Source organism: Protobothrops mucrosquamatus, unplaced genomic scaffold (genome assembly GCF_001527695.2).
Source record: "Protobothrops mucrosquamatus isolate PMUCROS unplaced genomic scaffold, P.Mucros_1.0 scaffold1908, whole genome shotgun sequence".
Taxonomy (NCBI): domain Eukaryota; kingdom Metazoa; phylum Chordata; class Lepidosauria; order Squamata; family Viperidae; genus Protobothrops; species Protobothrops mucrosquamatus.
The window spans coordinates 43,600-71,569 of NW_015388032.1; the positions used below are offsets into that span (position 1 = coordinate 43,600).

Consider the following 27,970-nt stretch of genomic DNA (forward strand, 5'->3'; position numbering starts at 1 on the left):
CCTTAAAGGAGGGCGAGCGTTCAGGTTTTGTTATATAATTCAGATGCGGGATCTCTGATATTTCATCATTCAGATGCAAAGCCAAGAAACTGGGCCAGCCTCAGAGTCATGCTATAAGGATGTTGCTTATTCTTTCTTATCAGCTTAACCAACAAAGAGAATAGAGCCGTATGTCGGCTAAATGGCAAATGGGATTTTTTTTCAAACTGTTGAATGAGGAAAAAATTATTTTTCTGATAACGAACGGTAAATAGCCAGTTTAAGGGGAAACAGCTTCAAGCAGCTTTGCCTGTTGTTTGACGTTAATTCCATTCTTGTCTGAAATTTATAGAAGATCCATCTATCTTGTCTGTATCGATTTGTGTCGATTTAATCTGAAGTTCACTAAAGTAAGAAATGTTAAATTAAATCCCGATTGTATTTTCCTTCTTAATCTTTTTGCCCCAAGGAATTAAGTGAACAAATATATTTGTTGTCTCCTAATTTTCTTCGTCACGGCAGACTTGTGAGAGAAGTAAATCAGATAATCACAATCTCCCAGTTATCTGAGGATAATCCAGCAGCACCTTTTCTGACTAGCGTTTATTATTAAAAAGAATAAGTTTTCATGAGCTGCCTTCTAATATAATTTGTTAGTTTAAAAAAATGCTATCAGATTTCTGTGATAGATAGATAGATAGATAGATAGATAGATAGATAGATAGATAGATAGATAGATAGATAGATGACAGATAGACATTTTTGTCACTGTAGATTGCCACAGTTCTTACAATATCTTTCTGTATCGGACTCATTACAGAATAACAGAATAAGAGAGTTAGAAGGGACCTTGCTGTGGGCTGGGACTACAACTCCCATGATCACTTGCTTCAACCATGCTGTTTTGCGTTCATAAATTGTTCAACACATCTGGAATGTGCCAGCCTAAGAGTTTTGGAAGTTAATGTGAAATCGGATCAGTTTATAATGTCCAACTTCTAAATATGTTGGATAACAATTCTCAGGTAAGGTCTTCTGTGTTATGATAAAGTTAAGGTTAATGCAGATTTAAGAATCATTATATTGGAAGTGCCATTTTGAGAATATAAAACCAGACTGCACCTGAAAATGCCTCTCTGGATTTCAGCACAGGAAGCATTTTACAGAAAAGAAACAATAGATAAAGAAAAATGAGTACCTTATCAAGAGTTGCTAGAACAGGAATATAAAATGAAATCAAGAGAAAACTGGCTGCCGAAGAATTTAACTTTCAGCAGTTTTTGTATGCCTAACTAAGAGAAAGATTTAAGGTAGATAACTGGACATTTGGAATTAAGCAGCAGAAGACAGAATTTTAACTCAAAATGTGTACACCTGATGAACATATAATTGGTATAATGATTAATTTTATGGAAATTTGAAACAGAAGAACAAGTGAACGATAATATGATAAAATGGTCTCCAACATACTGATAGAACAGTGGGAAAATATGTAGTTAAAAGGACTGAAATGTAGATTATAACTGAAAAGAGAATATTTATAAAAGGTTGGTGTGTGGTTCCAGAAAAACTGTCTAGATAGAATGTATGAACGTTCATCAAATTTCTTTTGGAAATGTGGACTACATGGACATGTCAAGGGACCTTGTGGAAAGGGCAGAAATTGCTGAGTTCAGATGCATATAATGATACAAAAAAGTTTAAAGATCAGCATTCAACTGAAACCAGGATTTTTCTCATTGGAATTAATGGACACTCAATTAGAAAACACCCATGGAAGATTATTTTTTATAAATGATTACTGCTGCATGGTTATTGTATGAGCAAAAATGGAAATACTTTGAACTATTCACAGCAGTACAGTGGTTGATGAAGATAATAGAACTAGCATATTAATCTGTTGGATTAGAGAAAGATCAACAACTATGTTTATTAGTGACTGAAAACCCTTTATGGACTTTTTGATGGAAGAAAAAGAAAAATGAACTTCTGATTTAGAGGTTTCAAGATCAGAAAGGGTAGCTTATGGAAAGAAAGAAGTGATAATGTATCCCTAGAAGGGGGGCAAAATAAAAATTTTATAACCACTGTCAAGAAAATCAGAAATATCTCCCTTATAATCTTTCTTTTCCTTTTCTTTCTTTTTTTTCTATTTTCCTGATTATGATATATTTTTATTAGCTGCATTCTCTCTCATGGTTTTTACTTCGTTAAAAATGCCTTTAATTAAAAATTATGGATAACAATTCCCAGACAGATTGGAGACAATGGGGATTGTAAACTATAATAATAATAATAATAATAATAATAATAATAATAATAATAATAATAATAATAATAATAATAATAATAATAATAATAATAATAATAAAGTTGGAAGGGACCTTGGAGGTCATATAGTCCAGGAAACTCTATACCATTTCAGACAAATGGCTGTCCAGTCTCTTCTTAAAAACTTCCAGTGTTGGAGCATTCACCGCTTCTGGAGGCAAGTTGTTCCACTGGTTAATTGTTCTAACTGTCAGGAAGTTTCTCCTTAGTTCTAAGTTGCTTCTCTCCTTGATCAGTTTCCATCTGTTGCTTCTTGTCCGGTCTTCAGGCGCTTTGGGAAATAGCTTGACTCCCTCTTCTTTGTGGCAGCCCCTGAGATATTGGAACACCGCTATCATGTCCCCCCTCGTCCTTCTCTTCGTTAAACTAGACATACCCAATTCCAGCAACCGTTCCTTATATGTTTTAGCCTCCAGTCCCCTAATCATCTTTGTTGCTCTTCTCTGTACTCTTTCTAGAGTCTCAACATCTTTTTTACATCGTGGTGACCAAAACTGGATGCAGTATTCTAAGTGTGGCCTTACCAAGGCATTGTAAAGTGGTATTAATACTTCACGTGATCTTGATTCTATCCCTCTGTTAATGCAGCTGGCAAAAAGCTGGCAATCAATTTTCTGGCAAAAAGCCAGGTTGGATTGAAGGCTATCAGGTTTCCTATCTTAAACCTGAAAGTTGCATTATGATAATCAGTATTAATTTAATTGACACAGTAGTCTTCTGAGATCACTTTTAGACCCAGGCTTATAAATGGAAACCAAAGCAAAAATATATTAAACTTCCATAGCTCCATTCAAGGATAGAGCTGAATTCAAAATGTTTGGACTCCACTTTTAACTTGTTGCATCAGCCTGATTCTCAGAAGGTATTTTTGATACGATGTTCTTCTAAAGAGCAGGAAAACTCTGCAAAATATAAGCATTTATCACCAGGGATGATAACTACTTATCATGTTTGGCAAGAGAGAGAATATTCCAAATTGATATTTTGGGCGGAAGAGCTATATTATTTTGTGTTATTCTCTTTACATTACACATAGTCCTTGACCTGCAACCACAATTGAGCCCCAAATTTCTGTCGCTAAGTCAGTTTTGCCCCATTTTATGACTTTTCTTGCCACAGTTGTTAAATAAATCACTGTAGCTGTTAAGTTGTTAAGATTAAGCCCTAAATCATGCTTTAGAAATCACAGTGCTGGCTTCCACCCCATGCCAAACAAATTACATGCTGATTCTGCATGAGAGATGAACTCAATCTGGGAAGCCATACTGGTTTTAGTGGTCTTTGATGCCCCAGTTACAACTCTTAAGAACTTGTTATTATATTATCCATGTGTTTTAAGGCCCACGTCACGTCCATGTAAATAAGATAAACATTGAGTATTAATTATGCCATCTAAAGGAATTATTACCTCTGGCAGCTAAATAAATGACTAAGAGTCATGATGGTTTATACAACTGCCACAAAAGAATATCAACCTCTGAATACCAGTCCTTTAAAAACAAAGAGATAGGAGACATGATTGTCCTTATGTAATGGTCTCCAGCCTTGGCAACTTTACGATTTGTGGACTTCAACTCCCAGAATTCCTCTGCCAGCATGGCTGCTGAGGAATTCTGGGAGTTGAAGTCCATAAGTCCTAACATTGTCCAGGTTGGAGACCCCTGTCCTTATGAATCCTTTATTTCGGTTTCCATGAGCACCTGGTTGCCCGCTGTGGGAACAAAGAAACTAGAAGAAGTGGACTTTGGGTCTGGTCCAGTACGGCAATTCTTATCTTGAATATTTATCTTCTATCAATGACTCTTGTCCCAATGGGAAAAAAAATGTTTGCAAATCTTCTGATTTAACAGTCCGCAATATAAATGTTGACGAAACGGGGAGTTCCCAAGCAGGAAGCGGAAACTCGGCTGAAATAAATTTTCTATATGAACTCTAGAGAACAAATAGCATGTTTGGATAGGAGACGGAAACACAAAAGCGGGTTTGCATAAAAATTACTTAAGTACAGGTTACTGTAACCTTGGTTGGTGGTTTTGGCAATTTGATGGGCCAATCCCACCCTTTGCGATTAGTTTATGGATCTGTTTTTTCATTCCAACCCCGAAAATGGAGGAAACTGAACGAACCATGGTAAATTTACTCTTGGGGCAGGATTTGGGCAGCTAGGGCCCCTTTACGACCTGTGGACTTCAACTCCCAGCATGGCTGGCTCAGGAATTCTGGGAGTTTAAGTCCACAAATTGTAAAGGGGTCATAGTTGAACACCCCTGCCTTGGGAGAATCCTGCAAGTTGCAATTGATAGTACAAAAATAAGGAAGGAAAGATTATTGTTGGATTCAGGGATAAGAATGGGATGATGGGGTACTTGATGGGGAATCAAGAATCTGAAGAAGAAATGGGTGCCAGAGATAACATCTTTGAGAAGAGGGACAGAGGGCGCAAAAAACTTTGGTAAATGGAAAGGCCAGATTAGTGGAATCCATATTCAATCCGTGGTTGAAAGAGAACGGTACTTTCATTGATAGCAGCCATGAGGCAAACAAGAAAGAAGACTGAGAACCAGACAGAATGGAAGGAAGTAGGGATTTTTGGACTTCAGATCCCATTTCTCTTACTTTAACCCTCTCTCTTCTTCTGTTTCTTGGCCCACAGATCTGCTGGTGTCACCTGTTCCAATCCCAGAGAGGCTGTTTCAATCCTTGAACATTCCAGGAGTTCCCAAGTTTTGTGTTCCGGTCAAATGACACGCACGAAGGAATGACTCAATGTCTGTCAGGAGCAAGAGGAAAATTAAAGTTTTCCTGTCTCGCGACACGTGAGTCAGCTTGTTGGCCACAGCAGGTAAGCCTCAGGGGACAAGAAGCATTCCTGGCTACTAACATTCCCAGACGAGCTTACCAACACATCTGGATGAGGCTGTAGCCTTCTGAAAGTGTGCGCTATGTTTCGCTAGATGGATGCAAAGGAGATTTGTGTTTAGGAGCTGGGTGATGTGGGTGGCTCAAGTGTTGCCTTGTGGAGAAAGTCCATAATCCGTTCGGAAAACAGGTCTTGGACGATTCACTATTGGCCTAAACTTGCACGCAAGGTTGCTGTGATGAGCGTGCCCACAATGATGAGTACACTTCTCTGCTTCTGATGCCATTTCTCAATGTCTACTATCACAGTGGTGGCGAACCTATGGCACGCGTGCCAGAAGCAGGACTCAGAGCCCTCTCTGTGGGCACACATGCCATGCCCCGGAGATGGCAACCATCCCTCTTCAACCAGCCACCTGCTAACTCACTGAGGTCCCACATGGCCAGATGCATCCCAGCACCCATGCGCTCGCTGGCCTCTGGGCGCAGGGCCGATGGTGTCAGGCAGCAGCCGCCCCAGCCCGTCTCACCTTGCCCTGTGACAATGGCACCCCCACCTTGCCTCGCCTCACCCCACAGGACAAGCCTCCTGGCCACTGCCACATCTGCCAGAGACCCCCTGGATCTCCCCCAACCCTGCCTGGCCCCCACAGGCATCCCTCCCCATGAGCAACATCAAGGTGACCACGCCTACCTTGGCCACACCCACCCAATCTGCCATGACCACCACAGCCACGCCCACCCGGCACCCAGCAATAAATAAGTGGGTTTTGGGTTGCAGTTTGGACACTCGGTCTCTAAAAGGTTCGCCATCACTGGACTATCATATTATCATCTACTATCTACTCAGTGGAACGACTCAATCACCGGAGTTTTTAAGAAGAGATTAGACAGCCATTTGTCTAAAATGGTATAGGGCAGTGATGGCGAACCTTTTAGAGACCGAGTNACCCCACCCCGCCCCCATCCCCCACCCCACCTGCTCGCAGGGCCACTCACCATCTCCAGGTCCCGCCACAGATTGCCCAGGCAGCCCAGCAGCGCTATGGCGGTCACGCCCTCTGCCCGCGCCCTGCAGCATCAACTGTGCACGATGGGGTGTGAGGGCAGAGTCTTGTCTACGCTGACTGGCTGCCATGTCCTTGGCTGCGCTGCGCTGCTCTGCGTGGGCCACGCTCGGGGGCGACTCTCCTTCAGGGGGGCTACTGGAGAGAAGGGGGTCACGGGGGGAGGCGAGGCTGGGGTGACGGCACGCGTGCCCACAGAGAGGGCTCTGAGTGCCACCTCTGGCACGCGTGCCATAGGTTCGCCACCACTGGCTTAAGAGAATACTCACTTGTAATCATCTTGAGAATTTGGTTTCATCCTGATTCTGACCCCCTTTGGTAATCCTGTTCAGTCTTGCATCCCGGTTAAGTCAATTAACCCAATATTAAAACCCTTCTCAAGGATCGATCCTTAAACATTCTTGCACAAGATCAAGATCCAATTCTATCCTGTTGGTCCAGGTCTCTTCCATTTCTCTGTTATTTAGAAAAGAATATCAGAGAAAGTAAAGCTAAATCATCCTCCATGCCAAGCATTTGGGTGTGCATCAGGTAAACTAGTGGGGGCCCTTTCAGGCATAGTTTACCAAGGACTTCAAACTGTGGCTCGTTTACAAATGATCAGACATTTCTTTCAGCCCTTCCTTAACTGCATAAATTTGGTAGGCAATAACAGCTCAGAAGAAGTCGGGAGATCAAACTGGGCCATACAAATGGGATAGGGGGGGAAAAAAGGACATTGTAAAATTTGGTGTAGATGGCACAGCATTTTTGCCCGAGGCAACATCCTATCCTTGGGTGCACACATACACACGCGCGCGGAGCACACACACTTGTAAGTCAGCCTGATCTCAACCTGGAGATAACTGCATTTCAATGCTGAGAACAGATCCTTTTATAAGTACTTGTTTCCGTCCTTCAGGTTTAATAAGATACCATGTGATTGTCAATTATTCAATTACTGGAGGCCACAATGTTCTGTAATGGTGGATTTCCGGCTGTCGGAGAACTGGAGACAAGTTAGGATTATGTAACGACACAGAGGATGTCACTAATATTAACCCTGTGCATTCCATCAATTCCCTTTGTGACTAACGGCTGAGTAAGGGGGATCGTGGCAAAGCAGGTGCTCCTTTGGGTTACTACACACGGGTGAGGTGGAAGATCAAAGGGTAGTGACAAGCAGAAGAGTTGACAGCAGAATAAGATCAATTAAGCCCAGTAATCCAGTTTTAAATTCTTCAGCACGATCCCATTAAATCAGCTTGAGTTGTCCTTTATCTCTGCCTCCAATAAACTTGCTGTAGAGAAAAAGTACACTTGCCTTGAGTGGCTTAAAAGAAATCCAGGCTATCAGCGTTATAACACAGGTTTCTTAATTTGGATTTATCCCATCTTTTTTAAGGAGGTTTTCTGAATATTAAGAGTTAAATCTAGGGAGAGCCAAGTTGGATCTTTCAGCTTTGGAAAATTAGACTGCTTGGAAAAGGATGACTGACTGATTACAAGACAGGCAAAGAATTGGGTGGGTGGGGAAAGAAAGAAAAAAGGGTGAGGAAGAAACCATGCAAATAACATTAAAATTGAATTCCTTATTTGAATTCCTTACTTGACACAAATTGGCTCTCTGCAAATTCCTTTTTTTTTTTTTCCTTTGCAAGCCACTGAAATGGAAATTCCATTCTTTTCTATTTTCTGCGTGATCTTTCCCATACCTTAAGGCAGGTATATCACATTTAGCGAGCAGAGCAGTCAGAGAAACTACCAGCTGTAGTAATTACTGCCCCAGATTATTTTCCCCCAAAGGGATATTCCCTGGACACAAAACTCCAATCTGCGTCTGGTCTTGTAAAACCAGTTTTTTGCAACCACCACCCTTGGGGGAAAAAATAGTATTCTTGGTCAAGATCAAGACCTGAGATAAATCCATTGATCTCAAGTCAAAAGAGTTTTGCATGAGAAAACTGGATTTGCCAGTTGCCCTTTGCATATCATCTGCAAAAGGTTGTAAAGCAGTGACTCCTTTAGGTCAAGAATTCGAAAGCGGAGAAACAGTTTTCTGCAAGAGTCGGTAGACATAGTACTAGAGTCGCCAAGAAGCAGAAGATAAATTCATTCACACCTCTTCATTTAAAACAAAAGATTATTTGAAGCTTCAGTTGGTCAAATGGTTCAATCCAATGATATGGATGTGAAAGTTGGACCATAAGAAAGGCTGAGCGACAAAGAATTGAGGCCTTTGAACTATGGTGCTGGAGAAGACTCCTGCGAGTCCCCTGGACTGCAAGGCGATCAAACCGGTCAGTCCTAGAAGAGATCAATCCTGACTGCTCTTTAGAAGGCCAGATCCTGAAGTTGAAACTCAAATACTTTTGCCACCTAATGAGAAGGAAGGACTCACTGGAAAAGGGCCTAATGCTGGGAAAGACTGAGTGCAATAGAAGAAGGGGACGACAGAGAATGAGGTGGCTGGATGGAGTCACTGAAGCAGTAGGCGTGAACTTAAATGGACTCCAGAAGATGGTAGAGGACAGGAAGGCCTGGAGGAACGTTGTCCATGGGGTCGCGATGGGTCGGACACGACTTCGCAATTAACAAGAAGAAAATAAATTATCCTGGCAATAGAAATTTATGTTCTTTGGCCTTTTCTTCCCAGATAGGCAAGTCTGAAATATCAGCCTCACCTGAGAAAATTTAGGCAGCCTTTACATACTTGTACATATATTTTTTTTCCCGATTTGTCTTTGCCTCTCAGACAAAAATTTCTATTTGAGCCAGCTCTGGATCAAAGGAGGCATGCAAACTTTGCAGAATGCTCCAGCTTGGCTTTGTAGCCTCCAAAAGGAGTAGAAAAAACACATCCCGTTGTCATGTGTTTTTGGGGGTGTGGGAAGTCAGCCCCCTCCCCCAGAGAAGGAAATATTAAAAGGGCAGAAAAATATATTTCCTCAAAGGATCTTAAAAACGCAGAAAAGCATGCCCATTTTTCTTAATAGCCCCAGGTCTCCCTCCCCCAAGCAGAAGCTAGCTCTGTACAAATGCAGATGGAGACCATTCAGGAAAGTTGGAGCTAGAACAGTGGTGGCGAACCTATGGCACGGGTGCCAGAGGCGGCACGCAGAGCCCTCTCTGTGGGCATGCGCGCTGTCGCCCCAGTCCTAGGCCTTCAGCTGGGTTTTATAAAACCTTTTCACTTTAAGCCTCCGCTGCCATGTGCAAAAAAAATAAGATGCAATCAATCAGTCAATTTCAACTTCTTGCAGAAAAAAAAAGATCTTGCAAAGTTGGAATTGATTGATTGAACTTTTTAGTCCCAGTCTGCCGTTACCACTGCAGCCACGCCCACCCAATGGGCCACACCCACCTGGCACCCAACGATGCATAAGTGGGTTTTGGGTTGCAGTTTGGGCACTCAATCTCTAAAAGGTTCGCCATCACTGTCTTAAGCCAGCTTCTGCGTACAGAAATATAGCGTATGGCTCATCATTATTAATGGTTTTAACGTTTACCACCGTTTTAACGTTTGTAAGCTGCCCAGTCACCTCTAGATGACATGGGCAGCATACAAATCTAATAAACAGATGGAGATAATGAAAAACTTAAACTACAAGGGCAAGAACTGCTAAGTGGAAGGTCTAGAACAGTGATGGCGAACCTTTTAGAGACTGAGTGCCCAAACTGCAACCCAAAACCCACTTATGCATCCTCGAGTGCCGGATGGGTGTGGCCCATTGGGTGGGCGTGGCTGCGGTGGTAACAGCAGACTGGGTGGGACTAAAAAATTCAATCAATCAATTCCAACTTTGCAAGATCTTTTTTCCCCCCTGCAAGAAGTTGAAATTGACTGATTGATTGAACCTTTTTTTTTTTTTACACGGCGGCGGAGGCCTAAAGCGAAAAGGTTTTATAAAACCCAGCTGAAGGCCTAGGACTGGGGCGACGGCGCGTGCGCCCACAGAGAGGGCTCTGCGTGCCACCTCTGGCACCCGTGCCATAGGTTCGCCACCACTGGTCTAGTGGTGGTGAAGCTATGGCACGTGTGCCAGAGGCAGCACTCAGAGCCTTCTCTGTGGGCGCACGCGCCGCCGCCACCAGCAGATCCATCAGGCCGCCACCGCCGCCCGGAGCAGGAGCCCCGCCCAGCACAAAGAAAGCGAAGCGGCCGACTAGCAAACTTGAGTAAAGGTGGTAGAGCAGAGGTCACCAACCACTGTCGATTGGTGGACTGGAAGAAAAGGGAGAGGGAAGCATTTTACATGCGTGCACAGGGCCGCACGTGCTGCAAATGGGGGGAGCTAGTGTCTGCGTGATACTCACTAGCCCTGCCCCGTTCTTGCATGGTGCAGCACCATGTATCTGTACCCCACGGTGCAGCAGCAGCCGTTTTTGCGCCTTGCAGCACGGTGGCCCATTTTTGCACTCCGTTTTTGCGTGCCATAGGCATCACTGAGGCACCTCCCTGCCCCCCCCCAAGGGCACCACAATGCTGGCACTTTGCAATAAATAAGTGGGTTTTGGGTTGCAGTTTGGACAGTCTCTAAAAGGTTCGCCACCACTGGTCTAGAATATTCAATTGCAACACCTATAATTATACCAGCAACTAAGGCCATAATCTTTCTTCCGTAAGAACAGTTGGACAATGGGCACCGCTGATTTATGCTGTACTGTAATCCTGTTGAGGTTAATATCCCAGCCAGCTTGACTCTTGCTGAGATTTAGGAATTGAAATTGATACATTTGGAAGTTGGGAATGTAGATGACCAGGCTGAGCCAGCCCACTTTAAATACCTCTCTTATCTCCCTTTTCCCTTAGTATTTCTTACAGAGAGCTTAAGCTTACAATAAATCTTTATACACATTTGAACTGCATGGATCTCTTCATTTCCCAGGTGCTTGACAGGGAAACTATCCACAATGCTTATCCTGTTTTCTCCGATAACTTGTGTCAAAAAAAGGGAAAGAAATCTGCATTGTTTTTCCCTCTTCCTTTTTAGAACCTGCTATCCCTCTTCCAGACTTACTGTAAAATGCGTCCATCCTTCAGTAGGTGTTTTACCTCATTCCTTAGCTGCATCCATTTTACACAATCAGCGTAAAGATGGGAGATTATTTGTACATCCACATTCCCACCTTTCTCTATTTGCATAGACAAATTTTGTCTGCACAGGTTACAATCTCAATTATTTGCACTTCAACACATTAAAAAAGGCCAGTGAAGGCCAGCTTTTGCATTCAGTGAAGGCAGACCTCTTTTAGCAACCGTCTGCATACAACACTGATGAAAAAAGTTAACTTTGTGACCAGTTCTCACACTTAGAACTTTTGCAGGTCTGTAAAGCGAAGAACAGCTGAAGTAACATCATAAGCAAACTGCAGTGTCACAAGCTGCTTGTCCCAATTGTGTCTGCTAAACAAGGACTGCCTGTACTTCATGGGAATTTCAGTGATGTAAGTAAGTAGAACGGCAACATCAGACTCTTAATGAGACTCTGTTCCTTGTATTCTTACATGTGAGATTTTGAAAACAAATGAGCTTAATAGCCGCCAACATTTCTACACTGGTTTTTACTCAGAACATTTATAAAAACCATTTACAGGAAAAATGTACAGTATGTTGAAATTAACAAAATTAGCCCTGGGAGTCTCTCCGGTTCAGACTTGAAGGACAAATTGAATTTAAAGCAATCTCTTTGGCGTAGCATTTCCTGCGTGACATAAAACCAATACGATTATTTTGAGAATTGACTGAAAACATCTTTATTATTCAGCTCTATGTCCGCCCCCGCCTTGCAATTACAACCACACAACTAAAATATATTTTTTGTAATCTGGGATTAGTCCAAGTACAGTCAAAAAAAAAAAAAATAGGACAGGCATACAAAGTCTGTACACAAACTCAACATGGGGTACACAATTTGCAATGAAGTTAGACATCATACAAAATAAAAAAAGTTTATAAATTCACATGGTCTGGGATCTTATGTTGGCTCAATAAGGTCTCTCCCGGCGGTCTTGTCTGTGGTCCCCTCTGCAGAGTGAGAAGAAAAAAAATTCAATTTAAAATTACAGATTGTGACTACCAGCTATAGTTAGCAGTGCTCCAGAGGCAAGCTATTACGGGTGAAACTGGTAGGTGTTTAGGAGTGAAAAGCCTGACACAGATCTTAATAGCCTCTGGGAGACTTTTTATTCAGGTACAGAAATATGGTATTAGCTACCCATCCCACTCCTAGAAATAAATTTTACCTAGAGTCCATTTTTCCTGGTCCAAAGCTGCCTCTGTCTCCGCCTCTTCCACCGCGGAATCCGCCTCGGTCTCCCCCTCGGCCTCCCCGGAAACCACCTCTGTCGAAGCCTCCCCGTCCCCCACGTCGTTCTTCACCAAATCCGCCCCCTGGGAAAAGAGAAGAGATTGCTCATCTCAAAAGCACAACTATTGTTTTCCTATCTTCAGACCGTTCCATGATAAAGCATGTTATGCGTTTCACAAAACGAAAACCAAAAACTATCTCGGCCGAAGACCGTCATACATTTGTGTCCTTCCCCATCCAAAGCAAACGAGAAATCTCACTCCTTGTAGATGATGCTTCTCTGGTGGTAAGAATTGTAGTAGTTTAAGTGCAGCCGATGCACTCTCTAATACTCACCCATATGTGGTCCCCCAGGCCCATCTGGTTTGGGTGCTTTGCACTGATTGCATTCGTTGCGCCACGAAAAATTCATGTTCTCGCACGTCCTACGGTAGACATTGTGGGAAGAAAGCCATGACAAATCCAATAAATTCACCACTCGCTACCATCTTCCCCGCCACGCAAATTGCTACAGATTTTAACTTACGGATTGGGACACTTCCAGTCTCCAGCACGCTGTTGGCCGCCTCCGCCACTAGGGAAACCACCCCGGCTGCCTCCACTGGAGCCACTGTTGCTGCCACCGCCGCCACCACTGCCGCCGCCGCCACCAAATCCACCGCGGCCCATTGGTCCTGAAGAAAAATTCAAGGCAACTAAGAACGTTTTCTTGCCAGGATTTACTGCCTCATCCACCGTTAACAGTCGTTTCTCAACCTCAGCCATTTCACACATCTTCCAATTGCTGAGGTCAAGAAGTACGGCATTATAAGGTATTTCCATCCTTTTTATCTCCACCTCCTACCACAGAACGTGGCCCCTGCTTTCACCTTCACTGCGGTGCTGAAGGACCAATTCTTGCTCTTCTCTTAAAATAGGACAATAATATGTAGCACGGCAGGAAGATGGATAAGCAGATGCTCCATTACTTTTCAGTTCAGTTCCATTACTCACCTCCTCTACCGCCACGGCCTCTTCCACCACGGCCATTCCCCCCTCCTCGGGTGAAGTCTGCTCTCCGGGTGGCAAATGAAACTTTAATTGGGTTGCCAGAGAACTCTTTCCCTATAGAATTGGGGGGGAAACGCTTTTGTCCACTACTGTGTTCATCATTAACACTACTTTTTATTTCATTTAAATTCCAGTGGCACTGAGACAGTTCCTATCCCCGTGGTGGTGAACCTGTGGCACGCAGAGGGCACTCTCTGTGGGCACGCACGCCGTCGCCGCCCCAGTCCTAGGCCTTCAGCTGGGGGTTTTATAAAACCTTTTCGCTTTAGGCCTCTGCCGTGTGCAAAAAAAAAAAAGGTTCAATCAGTCAATCAATTTCAACTTCTTGCAGGAAAAAAAAAAAGATCTCGCAAAGTTGGAATTGATTGATTGAACTTTTTAATCCCACCCAATCTGCCGTTACCAACGCAGCCAAGCCCACCCAACTGGCCACACCCACCCAATTGGCCATGCCCACCCAGCACCCGATGATACATAAGTAGGTTTTGTGTTGCAGTTTGGGCACTCGGGTCTCTAAAAGGTTCGCCATCACTATCCTATCCTATCACCTTGAACACAGCCAGACCAATTCCCAGCAATAAAAATACAATCCCAAATCAGCGACCTACCATCAAACCAATCAATGGCAGCTTTTGCAGACGGGGGATCATCAAAAGAAACCGTGGCTTCTCCTTTCAGTTTTCCTGTCTCCCGGTCTGTATACAGGTTAATCATAGGCTGCCCGGTTTTCTTGTTCATCTAAAAAGACACGAGAGATGACATCCTGATCAAATGACGTTTTCATGTTACCATACCTGCTCATACAACTATTTAGGGACAATATTTGTTTGCGGCTCATTTCTGGAGACTGTCCCCCATCTCAAATATAGGATTCCGGGCAGCTTAAATTAAAGTAATAAAAACATAAAACCCATAGCACAGTGTTTCTCAACCTTGACAATTTTAAGGCATGTGGACTTCAACTCCCAGAATTCCACAGCCAGCAATGCTGGCTGTGGAATTCTGGGAGTTGAAGTCCACATGCCTTAAAATTGTCAAGGTTGAGAAACACTGCCATAGCAGCTGACACTTACTTTATAATCAACAAAGAGCAATCAATCAAATAAGCAAGCAAACAAACAAACAGAAGCGTTCCCATCTTGCACTGGTTTTTGTTCTGTAAATTTTGTCTTGTGAAATATGAAAACGTTAACTAGCCTTTAGATGAAAGATACATTACAAATAAAAACATGTGAAATCATCTTGGAATCTACTATTTTCTTGCTTCAAGAGCAACACAAATTTTGTCTTTATATGTGATTCACAAGCTAGATGGTGGTCCTCTGGATTCCCACTAGCGTATTGCTAAATGGATCCATGATAGTGCAGAGTATTTGTTTACCTTGATGAGGCCGATCTGCTTAAAGTATTCTGAAACCGACTCAATGGTTACGTTTTCACCAAGTCCTTGGACAAAGATGGTGTTATTGTCAGAATTATCCTGCTCACTAGCTGCAAGAAAAGAATGAAGACTTTTAAACAAAATAAATCCCAAACAACACTTTAGTATCGACCCATTCTGGGCTGTACAAATTTTCAATTCCATTTCAATCTTCCCATTTTATCAAAGGGAACAGACATTTTCTTTGGTTAAAATGCCAACAAAAATCTTCAATCCTGCATTATTATGTTAAAGTTTATTTCTTCTACAGTTGTTTTGTTTTTAACACAACTGAAATCAGCTAGTTTAATAGTTTGTATTCACAAGCATCCCAGAGGTCACAAGGCCAATTTGAAGATGCCCATCAAAGTCTCAAGTTATCCTTGAGCACTGCTTCACTGGTCTTGAGGAACACAAGTCTTTAAGACAGAATACTTGTGATCGGTTCAAAGCTTTGTTTCAATTATTAAGTGGCATGAGTATACCAGTCAAACAACCACTTACCAGAATCATGACGTGAGCCTTGGTCCCGCAGTCCTTTTGTCACATGAAAACAAGGAAGGAAAGATTCAGTTAGACAGAGAGTGGGCTCCCCCCCTTTTTTTCACATCACCATCACGATTCACATTAGAAACAGGCCAGTGTTGAACATATGCAGCCTGACGATTAGAATATAGGAAAACATACCCGCCCCGTCAGAAGCACTCCATGTCTTAATGATGAGATTATTACATAACCAGTTTAAGCATTCTTTCCGCCAGGACATATAGAACCTAATTTTTGCAGCTTGGAAGGGAGGAACATGGCCTCCAGAGAGACACTCAAAACGGTACGGGACAAAACCACCCGGAGGAATCTACTTTTTCCACTTTCACAGCACACATTAGTCACTGCTACCCAGAGTCTTTTATTGACCCTTGATCAGTTTATTTTTTTTTAAATCTCCAGCACCATGAGGCCTGTGGCAGAATTCTGCAACCTATTCCGTTTCGTTTTCTTGAACACGAGAGCTATGTGTTTTAAGTAGACACACCACATTATACCACATAACACATTTTGAGTTAAGTCCTTTTACAAGATTAGATCTTTAGTTTTGATAAACCATCAGGTTCTTTACTCGCATCCACCATTCTATTAACATATTATACACAAGAGTTCTTTTTAAAAAAAACATTGTGACACCTTTCAGCACATCCAATCATAATTACTTTTGAAAGCGTATGCCCAACACTGGTCTCAAATGCATTAAACAATCCTATGTAGACCGTTTTAAAATTTTTGTGCCAAGCCTTTTTCAGCAAACACTATGGGAACGTTCCTTAAAACCAATTAGTTTACTTTGGTACATTCACGTTTAAAAAAAAAAAAAAGACCACCTTTTATGAAACTTCATGATGTTAAAACCAAACTTTCTTTAAAATAGAAGCCCATGAAAACATTTATTTGTCAAAGAGCTCTTAAGAGTTTCATACAGACAAAATTATACATTCCGGTTTGAAAGGAGCGGCCCCTCGCATTTCCTTCTTGTACCAGTTTTTTTTAAACAAGGTAACATAAACCTTCATTTTTTTTCCATGTTTCTTCAGGACCGCATGCACTTCCATTAACACTTTTTAAGCCAACATTTGCATGTGTGTTTCTAACAAGGGACAACACACAAGCCCAACATTTATGAAGTGAATTTTTCCACGTGTTCTCCCACAAAACACAAGTCTATGTTTCATATTTTTTCTCCAGTCTTGTTGCATAACATACAACTAAAATTGGCCCGAAGAACTTGGCTGAGTAGAAAACCCAGAACGTGGAAATCGGCACCACAGATACAACCAACCATTTTGGCATATGTGCCACAACAGGGAGTGCTCCCATAGGTTTTTTAATCTGATAAAACGGTGGCTTTTCATTTCTTTGGCATACAAACAGAGTCTCCGAAAAATAATATAATAGAAATACACTTTTGTGGTTCAAGTTTTTGAACTCTTTGGACTTACCACCAAATTTATTGAAGCCACCACCTCGCTCACCACCGCTGAGGAGATAAGTTAGAAGATAATGATGCTTTTTCCATGGCTAAAAAGGTTTGTTGCTAGAAACTACACCATATCCATTAAGATGCTGGCCAACACTTATGTTTGATTCTTCCTGAAGATCTAAAGACAACCTGCTCCACCTTTTTCTTGCCCTCAGCATTTTTTTTTTTAAATAAAGCATGATACCCTTGAAAAGGTTTGCAATTGCTAATGTTTAGTCAATCTTGCTTCCGATCTTGAACCCGTTACATGTGGCGTCCTGATGCAGCTTTTGGAACAAAGTTGTTTTCCTTGTAGGTGTTCCTGGTCTTGGCATGACTGGTGAACCAAGCTTGTTTTTAAAATATTGCATACCGTGCACACTGTATTTCTAGGTCACTTTTCTCAAATTATTGTTTTTTGCAAAGCCTTTGTTGTATACAATCCTACATGCAGATATCTGCTTTGAAAGCATGTATAAAAACCCATTCTCTCATCAGAATACTCATAATATTAAATCACTCAGCTCTAAACACTGCATTATCTGCCTGCCATTAAAGATCTCTCTCCCTTCCTCAGACCCTTAACTAACATGTGGAAGGTGGAGATTTGATTAAAGTTCATTGACTTTCACACCTGTGGCACACAAAATGCAGAATTTGTTAACAGAGCAGGTATTGTTAACAGAGCAACAACTTTTCATAAGCAAACAACCCTTCAACTACCCAGATCTATACTCACCTCTCTACTATCTTGTCTCCCCCAATCAGAACCCCACATGGTCAATGTTGCTTAGCAATCATTGGCAATTATTTTCAAATACCAACTTTAGTCACCCCTTGATTTAAAAAAAAAAAAAAAAGAGGCAGTACAAGTACCCAAGAACAGTTTGAGGATACTACATGGTCACTCGTAAACCACAAGTACAAGAAATGAGTAAACATGAACACATCCGTTTAAACCCAATTTTGACAGCCATTACATGGCTAAACCATAGCATTCACCCCAAGGAAAGCTGGCTTATAATTTGCCCAGAAGCATGTTGCTGAAACAATCATAGAAACCTCAAGTTGCTATCAGCATATAAACCATGCCCCCTTCCATGTCCCTCGTTAGGTTTACGCTGGGGTGGAATTGAAGGACAATCCTATTATCAATCTCCTTTCTGCAAAAAATTCTAGTAGTATTGTGTTTTGTAGTATGAGAATCCTCTACGTACTTGTACATGACTGTAACACGTGTCACAGAGAAGTATAATCCACCTTTGAGGAATGGTACTGATACTCATATCAAGTGCACCTTTGAGGTTGGTCAACAAATCCAGGTAGGATTAACAAGATGAAAATACCGTATTTGACCCCATGCACCAACTTGTTTACTGTAATGACTGATTTTGTCAGAAAGTAATTTTAACTCCTTCACATGCAGGTAACAGAATACCTTTTTGACAGTCATTAAGAATTCACCCCGATTTAAAAAAAAAAAAAAAGCACACCAATTGTGTACAAGGTGGTTTTCCCAGCCTTTTCCACCAAAACTTTGTTTTCGTTTTTCAAATTTTGGACCCTCCCAGAAACGCTTAGCTTTTTTCAAATACTAAGAAGAAAAAAAAAATTAAAAACCCGCTCCCTCTACCACAACAACCTATTAGACACCTACCCCATGCCACCTCCACGGCCACCTCTGTTGCCACCTCTACCACCACTCCGATCAAAGCCACCTCTACCATATCCGGCGGCGCCACCTCCTCCTCCTCCACTGCCTCTGCCACGGCTGCGGTCCTGTTGAGCCCCGTATCCACTTTGATCCTGGCTGCCATAGCCTCCTCCACTACCACTTATGGAGGATTGATCCTGGCCATAGCCACCAGCTGGAGAATGAAGGGAAAAAGAACAAAAAAAAAACCACCTTAGATTACATGACATGACCTTTGACTTCCGACAATAAGAAAACATGAGTAGGAAGAGTAAAATTCTTGCAGTGGTCCTACTCCCCCATCCCAACGGAATCAGACATTATATTCTCTAGTCCAGGGCTTTTCAACCTTTTCACCCATTGTACCACTTTTAGGATATGGCAACATCCGAGTACCACCAGTCGCCTAGCAAGGTGTCAAAAACTTGATGACCAAAAAAAAAAAAGGAAAAAAGTGATACAGTACAGGTAGTCCTCAACTTACAACAGTTCGCTTAGTGACTGTTCGAAGTTACAATGGCACTGAAAAAAGTGCCCCCCAAGCCACAGCCGAGCAAGACACCTGCCTGTCGACCTGGCGGCGCTTTTCCTCCTGTCCGAAGTTTTCATTGTTGTGAGCATTTCTGTTGAGGATTGGCAGCAGGGGTGGGGTGAGGGTGTGTGGTTTTTATTCCCCCCGTCTGCTGGGTGGTTGCAGCAGGTTTTGGTCACTTCACATGACCCTGGGACACTGTGACCGTCATAAATATGAATCAGTTGCCAGGCATCTGAATGTAAATCACAAGACCCTGGAGATGCTGCAACATTCCAGCTGATTGGCACTTCTTCTGGGCTCAGCAAAAGCGCCAGGATCAGCGCCAAGCTCCAGCTGGAGCCTGTCACTGATCCTGGCGTTTCCACTGAGCCCTGACAGCCCAGAAGAAGCGCCAATCAGATGGAAAGCGGCACTGATCCTGGCGCTTCCGCTGAGCCCTGACAGCCCTGCAGCTCTAGCCATCTCTCGCTCAGGCCTGTGTGGTGCTGCCACCGGTTCAGCTCATTCCCCTCCCCCGCTACCACTTTTCTAGGATGGTCGCGTACCACCTGCCAGGTGCCAATGTACCACAGGTGGTACCCGTACCACTGGTTGAAAAGCCGTGCTGTAGAATTCCCCTTTGCCAAAATTTAAACCAAGGTGAAGCCACGTGTGTGAATCGAAGGACAATGAGTTGAAAAGAAAAATCTACTCACAACCGCCGCCGCCTCCTCCGGTGCTACTGCTGCTGCTGCCATATTGACTCTGCTGGCCGTAACTCTGAGGTGGGTTGTAGGAAGGTTGCTGCCCGTAAGAGCTTTGCTGCTGGCTGCCATAGCTTGACTGCTGGCCATAACCCCCGCTTTGGGGTTGCCCGTAACTGGAAGTTTGGGAACTGGTGCCATAACTGCAGATTTCACACACACACACAAAACAAGCGTAAATAATACCGTTCTAGCCTCAAAGTACGCCCATGTTTTTATCCTATTAGGATTCTTCAGGTTCCCATCTCCAGGCCCCATCGCACAACTCCGAACAGAAAAAAAACAAACAAACCAGGAGTTAGCCCATTTACCTTCCAGTGCTGGAACTGGTTGGCTGCTGAGAATAGCTGGGATAGGATGATTGCTGTCCATAGGACGACTGTGAAGTCTGACTACTGCCATATCCTGTGGATGAGCCATAAGCTTGTGGTGTGGACTGAGTGCCATATCCAGCTAATGTTTAAAACAAGAAGGGGGGGGGGAAAGTTCAGCAATAAATCAGCATTAAATCTGGTGTCATATCAATGGCTGCAGGATTTCCTACCATTACTTATAGCTTTGAATTAAATACAAGAGTTTGTATTTGGTTCAAAAGGTATGTTTGTTTGGAATCTGCAGGAGCATGTAACACCAGACCTGCCTACAACCCACTAAAGAGAGATATTTGTTGCCAAGATCACATAGCTGCATCAGCCTCTCGACAATAGCTATATCATCCTGCAAAATGACATGGTTGCTTTAATAACTCAGAAGGGTGCTGCATTTGCTTCTGAAGTACAGCACAGCCTTAACACGGATGTTTTAATGAACAGATACTATTGCCAAGTTAGGAAATACAAAAGGTCTCACAACCTTACAAATAGTCATTTTTCTAATCCCGAATCAAATTCTATCATTTTAGTGAACAAGCAAAGAAATTCCAATAATTACCACCAAACCTTATCTATCATGGGATGGGATGCAACAGCGTCATTTTCATACTTTTGCCTCTATAAACCAAGTCTATATGTTGGCGTGTTATAGAACTGACTTGGAAAAAACAAGCCAGAATCACTTCTTTCCCCAGCTCAGCTGATCTCTCACATTTTCCTATGTAGTTATGAAGTTGAAAAATAAAGACTACTGTACTCACAGCCCTGCGTCTGACCATAAGACGAGCTGTAACTACTTTGGCCATATCCAGAAGTATCCGCTGATTGCCCATAGCCACCATAACTCTGCTGTCCATATGGCTGGCTAGTTTGTTGAGAATAACCTTGTGTGGGTGGAGTTGGGTAGGCCCCATAACTAGTGGAAAAGAAGAGATAAAAATCAGCTAAGTAAGGAACTTATTTCCACAACTTTCAGACTGTATTTTTGCTTTTCATTGTATATCTAGGGTACTCCATTTAAATTACAAAAGTTGTACGTGCATTTCCAAGATAGCTGATAACTCCACAAATGTGCTGTGTAACTCTGAAAACTTACTGGAAATACTCAGAAATAGGCAATACATTATAAACTTCTTTAAAAACAGCTTTAATATTCTCTATGGTTGGAACAATTTAATGGCTTTCCAACAGCCCTTGGAAACTTGAGCATTATGGGGTCATCCTGTTATCAAATTGCATTAGGAAATTTAATGAATATTCTAAAATAAATGAAATTTTAAGCAATATTCCCTAAGGAGAAGTAAGATATGGATACACACTATTTTAATGCATTTGATACACAGTTAAGATAGTTAATTTAAGCAACTTTCTGTACTTTAGCCCCTAAGTGCAACTGGGCTAGACATACTATTTGTAAGGAATTATGGTTATTAGTACAGTTTAATTGCTAAATTTGATAAACAAAATATAATAAACATGTTACTCATAAATAGAAAATTAATTCCAATGTTATTTACCTCTGTGTTGTTGCTGACTGGCTATAATCTGCAAGAGAATTGGGAAAAAAATTAAAACAGATCCACTTTACAAATTTAGAGAACCTAACACAGTGAAAGGCAATCCCCAATTTGTATTACACTTCCCAGCATCCCCAAGAATCAGGGCCAATAGATGCCCAGACTTTTATTTCAATTTCTGAGATGTCACAAGTTGTATAGCATTGGCTATATATCTGTACAAAGAGCTGTATCCCAGTGCTGGTTCACAATATTGCATAAAAAAATTATAAAATCTGTGTGCCAGCTTGGCATGAGATTTGCAGAATGTGACAAAATATATTGTTACACTTCAAATGCTACCCCTTATGCACAACACAAATGTGAAAAAGCAGAGCTTGCCCTGTAACATCACATTTAACTTTGTTGTAGCTGTGTTACCTGGAATTTCAGGTTTCATTAGTTTTTTAATGATGATATTAGCATTTAAACATGGCATCCATGCCTCCTTTTGAAGTTCCAGAAACCATGTTTTTTCTTTTTAACCAAACTAATATTTTTAATGTTAAAAAAAAAAATCAATCTTTAGCAACTAAATGGGGAGCATATTCTAGAAATCCTGAGATACATTTGCCAATATTAAAAAACATACAAACCTGACTCAGAAAAGGAATGATGTACATAACCCATAAATTTCTTGCTGACGAAATGTTATCTAGAACCAGTACTTTCTACTATTTCTCATATCCAATTAATATCTTCTATTGTTTATTGTTTTCTAATGCATCAGATATATTGAAAGCATCATTTTGGTAACCTACAAAAACTTGACCCCCCTCCCTCTTTAATAAACATCTTTTGCTTTGCCTGAAGTATCCATGACTCATGGAGTGCATGTGTGAAAAAGCCAACTTTGCAAAGTTAGTGTCTCTTTCCAAATTCAGAGACCATATTTTTCATCTTTACACCAATCTGGATGCTTGAGTTTTAGGCAACAGCTGGGGATGATTCTGGTGGTCAGTTTAATCAGATTTGCAGAACTCTTTTTTGGCAAAATTCAAGAATCCTTTCAATCCAGAAGGGGAGGGGGTGGGAATTAAAAAAATCGAGGGAACAAACTATTACCTGAAATGTTAGACTTCATTATTAGACTTTTAACAATTTTAACAATGCATTTTTAACAATTGCAATCTAGGCCTCTTCTCGTAATTTTAAGAAAGCATGTTTTTCTCTTCTTAGTCAAGGCCATTTTGATATGTCAAGAACTTGCTTTTTTTAGCAACTACACAAAAGTCTATTCTGGAAGTCCCTGAATATACTTGCAAGTGATGAGATACGAACTTGACTAAGACAGGGACTGTGTCACTCATAAATCTGCCACTTGTGGAATATATGAGAATCAATGTCTTCTATTGTATAAGTCTCATATATAATCAATGTCTGTTTGATCATTTGCTTACTGACGTTTCATATGTACTTATTAATGTATCCATCATTTGTTTCTGTACCCTATAAAAATATCTGATCCTCCTTAATAAATGCTTTTTTTTGCTTTGCCTCAATTACTGCATTCCATGTTTTGGATTTTGGGGTAGATGAAAAAGACCACCTTTGCATATGTAATAATGTTTTCTCTCAAATTCAGTGAATAAGATCTTCCTTCAGCTCTAGCCTGGGACTGCAAGCAATTCCTAAGTTCTCCAATTCTCCTTGTGCAAAGGTCCATTTTTTAAAAAACTATCCAACAGCCCATGATGGCAATAACAAGCAATTAATAAAAACAGCGGGGGGGGGCGCGGGGAAACCAAGGCAGCGCTGTCAAAATGAGTGACAGCTTAACAAGGACTGAGGAATAATTCACCTACCCATAAGAGCAGAAACAGCTGTTAAGGCTCAGTTACGAGCTTAAACAAACTTAGATTTGGCCGAAGGGGAGTGTGTGGAATTGGGGCCGAGCCCAGCGGCTCCTTTTACAGCCCACTAAGGAAGACGGGCGGGGAGGAGAGCGCGCGCTCCCTCAGCGGCCAAGCAGCCGTTTGAGCGCGCGCGCGTGGGCGAACTGGCATTCTAACTCTTTTTTAAGAGGTGCAACCGGAGGAAGAACCCGGATGTACCACTGCGACAAAAAAAAAAAAAAGCGCGGCTTCTACGCGCACGCGCCGTCGGCCCACGTAGACTCGCGGGCCCGGCTAGACGAGGCAGCGCATGCGTACTCCCCGACTGCCTAGTTCAAAAGCCAGCTTCTCCCCGATTTTTTCCAACGGTCCGTCTTGCGCATGCGTGGTTGTCCCTGTCCCTCAAGAGTTCCGCGGAAACCCCGTTTCTCTCTCTCGCTCTCTTTTTCCGCTCCTTCCCTCCCCCCCCCTTGGGTCTCACGCTTTACCTAAAATGGCCGCAGCGGATGGCGCAGTTAAGGCCGATGGCGATGCGCAAACCCTTCCGCGGACAGGGGAGAAAGTCATTCATTCATCCGCACCTTCTCTCTCGCTCTCTTTTAACAGGCCAGGATCTAGAAACCAGCCCAAAGCCTCCCGTCGAGAGCTCTGACCGTCCCATCCACGTGCCGAAGGGGGCGGCTTGTCCCACTCCCCAAAATTAAACAGGGCAGAGACGCGACTCCGACTCCTCGTCTTGACCGATGCCTCGCCTCTCGGCCGCCCTGCGCTCTCTTCAAAGCCACGCCTCAACGGAAGCCCTGAAATCTCACTCGCGGGTTCCTCTGGCAGTCCCACCCAAAAGCATGAAAGGGCGAAGCTCCGGGTTCTAATCGAGGCACGTCCGCCTTCCTTCCCCCCCCCCGATTCCTCCCTCCCTCCCGCAATGGATCCCCCTGATTTGGCACCCCTGCGGTAAAGCCTCTCCACGGAAGCCCGTTTGCCCTAGTGCCCCATCGCCCGTTCCCTGTGACCACGAGGACTAGCGACTTGATCCTGCTGAAATCACGCTAAAACCCTGAGCGCACGTGCGCCCCGCCCCCGCCCCGTTACAACGGTTGGAGAGCCCCGGCATCCCGGTTCGCGGTCTCTCCGGGAAACCGATCGAGTCTCCCCTGCCCTCCTCACCGTTGGATGCCATCGCTGCGGCTTCCCGGCAAACCTTCCTCCACGTCGCCTTCACCGCCTGTCCTGGCCGCTCCCTTCGCGGCAAATATACCCGCCCCTCCCCTTTCCTTTCGGGCAGCACCATCTTAGATGAGAGGGGTGACCGGGGGAGTCCTTTGAATGAGGCCAATTGCCTTGCGTTCTCAAAAAAAAAAAAAAAAAGGACTCTCTTGTTCGCGGATGAGCGCGCAAGCTTCCATCCGAAGTTTCTTTATTTGGAAATAAAGACTTCCAGCTCCGCGGGAAGAGGTTTAGAAAGCCAGCTGCTTCCCCCCCCGTCGCAGGATCGAAATGGTATCAGCCCAACCTGCTGGGTGGGCATGAGATCACGACGGCAGCCTGGGCGCAACCAAAGGACGAAGTGTGTGGGGGGGGAATTGAGGAGAAATCAGGGAAAAAAGCTGTCCCTGTGGGACTCTGTTGTGGAACCGGGGGGGGGGGGCGTCTTTTTTGCAAGGCGCCAAAAACACACACACACAACCCTATGGATGAAATGTCAGAGGAATCTAGAGGCATTTAAAACGGATTTATAGATCGCAGGGGTTAGCACACTCCGGATCCAGTTCTGAGCTGTTTTGAGAATCCAGCATCGGTCGCTTCTAAGAGGACAGAGGCACCATGAAAGGCATCGCTGCATTTCAGGCCCATCGTCTTTCGGGACAGGAGGGGGAGAAGATCTGGCTGAGCGGTCCACCCTTTTTCGCCTGGTGCAGTTTTGCACGCTCCGTTTCTGAAAAGGGCTCCGAAACTGTAGCCAGCGCTGGGGCAAAAATCTGGCAGCTCAGCCCCCGATCTTGCTAAGCCTACTTATCAGCATAGCACACAGGCCAACAAAAGCCCTTCAGAACATTATAAGCAAATCAAAAGACCCAGCAACCCCAGAAGACAAAAAAAACAGGAGTCATCTACAACATACAATGTAAGATCTGCAACAATCACTATGTAGGACAAACAGGCAGAAGACTGGCAGAACGCATCCACGAACACCGGCTGGCCGTCAAAAGGGATGATGAAAATTCTTTAATTTCACAACGTGTAGATAGATTTAACCGTAGTTTTAATTGGGAAAATGTGACAATCCTAGACCAGGCCAAATCCAAAAATGCCAGGGAATTTCTAGAAGCCTGGCGCTCTGACAAATCAGCCATCAATAGACACATAGACATTTATTTAACAACATCTATAGAATATGCAAAAGAGACAACCAGCCCAAAAGAAAAAAGGATTCCAGCACCTCCCCACCAGCAGTCAGCACGCAGATAATAATAATAATTAATAATTAATAATAATAATAGTAATAATAATAATAATAATAATAATAATAAAAGTTGGAAGGGACCTTGGAGGTCATCTAGTCCAACTCCCTGCTTAGGCTGGAAACCCTATATCATTTCAGACAAATGGCTGTCCAGTCTCTTCTTAAAAACTTCCAGGGTTGGAGCATTCACCGCTTCTGGAGGCAGGTTGTTCCACTGGTTAATTGTTCTAACTGTCAGGAAATTTCTCCTTAGTTCTAGGTTACTTCTCTCTTTGATTAGTTTCCATCCTTTGCTTCTTGTCCTGCCTCAGGCGCTTTGGAGAATAGCTTGACTCCCTCTTCTTTGGGGCAGCCCCTGAGATATTGGAACACTGCTATTATGTCCCCCCTCGTCCTTCTCTTCGTTAAACTAGACATATCCAATTCCAGCAACCGTTCCTTATATGTTAGAATTAGATTAATTCCAAGGTCAACTTCAGACCAACAATCAAGTAAGCAATACCCCAATCAAGAAACTGCCACAGAGCCATTAGTAAACAGCCCAACCAAAGAATCCCTAAGACTGCCCCCACCCACCCAGACAGGCAAGACACCAGAATATAAACTGACAGTACTGATGATGTTACCTACAGTAGTTAGGGTAATGAAACATTTGCAAGAAAGAAAGAAAACTCAGAGAGCACCAAGGGACCATCATTTTAGCCCTGAGCTAGAAATATTCTCCTTCATTGCTACTGAAAGTGGCTGTTTTGACCTAGAAAGTCACAAATCCACCTGAATCAGCTTATACGTGCATAACCTGGAATCAGCGTTGGAAGGTTTTGGGAGTGCTTGGAGCAGGCAGGGCCTTTTAGTGGTGGCCTCTGGGGCAGCTCCTCAAGGATGACGAGGTAGGCTATGTTTGCTATGTTTCCCATGTGCAATAAATGCTATTTTGCGCCATCTGGCTTGTCTTCCTTTCTCTCATTCTGCCACTATAATCCTCAAGAGTTGCTTGCATTTCATTTCATTGATGACATGGAATTTAAGCAGCATTTATGCTGCAGATTAGCAAAGTGGCCTGTTTTTACAGAGAGACTGATTCAGAAATGGATGCATCAGTATAAAACATGAATATATAATAAATATAAGACTAAAACATATGAAGAACAGTTGCAGAAACTAGATATGGCTAGTCTAGAGAAAAGGACTAGGGGTGACATAGCAGTATTCCAATATTTGAGGGGCTGCCACAAAGAAGAGGAGGGTCAACTTATTTTCCATTGGAAGGCAAGACAAAAAATAATAGATGGAAACTAATCAAGGAGAGAAGCAACCTGGAATTAAGGAGAAACTTCCTAACACTGAGAACAATTAATTAACCAGTGGAACAGCTTGCTTCCAGAAGTTGTGGGTGCTCCATCACTGGAGGTTTTTAAGAAGAGACTGGACAGTCACTTGTCTGAAATGGTATAGGGCAGACATGTCCAAAGTCCGGCCCGCGGCCCGGTTTAATCCGGCCCTCGAACAGCCCTCCCTGCTCTATATAAATGCGGCCCTCCCACGGCCCTCCGGCAAGTCCCATGAAAGAGAGAGAGAGAGAGAGAGACAGAGGCACTTGCACTTCTGTCTCTCTCTCTCTCTCTCTCTCTCATGGGACTTGCCCCCTCGCAGGGCTCCTCATTGGCCCTGCGCCCTGTTACCCCGCCCCCAGCCGCAAGCCACCATCCGCCCTGTGGTTATAAGTGTCCCAGCAGTTGGGACCCGCCCCTCCCGGAAGTCAATCA

General features: G+C 43.2%; 1 protein-coding gene across 1 annotated transcript; it reads right to left on the reverse strand.

Moving 5' to 3' along the window:
* Nucleotides 1-11,947: 11,947 nt before the first annotated feature.
* FUS (FUS RNA binding protein) lies at nt 11,948-24,966 on the reverse strand. The gene is made up of 15 exons (XM_015823549.1): nt 24,908-24,966; nt 21,867-21,894; nt 21,111-21,265; nt 20,290-20,431; nt 19,931-20,121; nt 18,665-18,875; nt 16,988-17,025; nt 15,501-15,533; nt 14,958-15,067; nt 14,185-14,314; nt 13,520-13,630; nt 13,053-13,200; nt 12,863-12,951; nt 12,462-12,609; nt 11,948-12,243 (listed from the first exon to the last, which is right to left on the reverse strand). Exons 1-15 carry the CDS (start codon nt 24,918-24,920, stop codon nt 12,204-12,206), a joined length of 1,587 nt encoding a protein of 528 aa, XP_015679035.1. The 5' UTR covers nt 24,921-24,966; the 3' UTR covers nt 11,948-12,203.
* Nucleotides 24,967-27,970: the final 3,004 nt, after the last annotated feature.

Bases quoted from the DNA above. Each gene is read 5' to 3' on its own strand.
- FUS (XM_015823549.1), bottom strand. The intron at 14,315-14,957 runs GTAAACAAATAC...GTGTCTTTTTAG, and splicing joins AGCAGATCGGCCTCATCAAG to ATGAACAAGAAAACCGGGCA. The intron at 13,631-14,184 runs GTAGGTCGCTGA...CCAATTCTATAG, and splicing joins TGCCATTGATTGGTTTGATG to GGAAAGAGTTCTCTGGCAAC.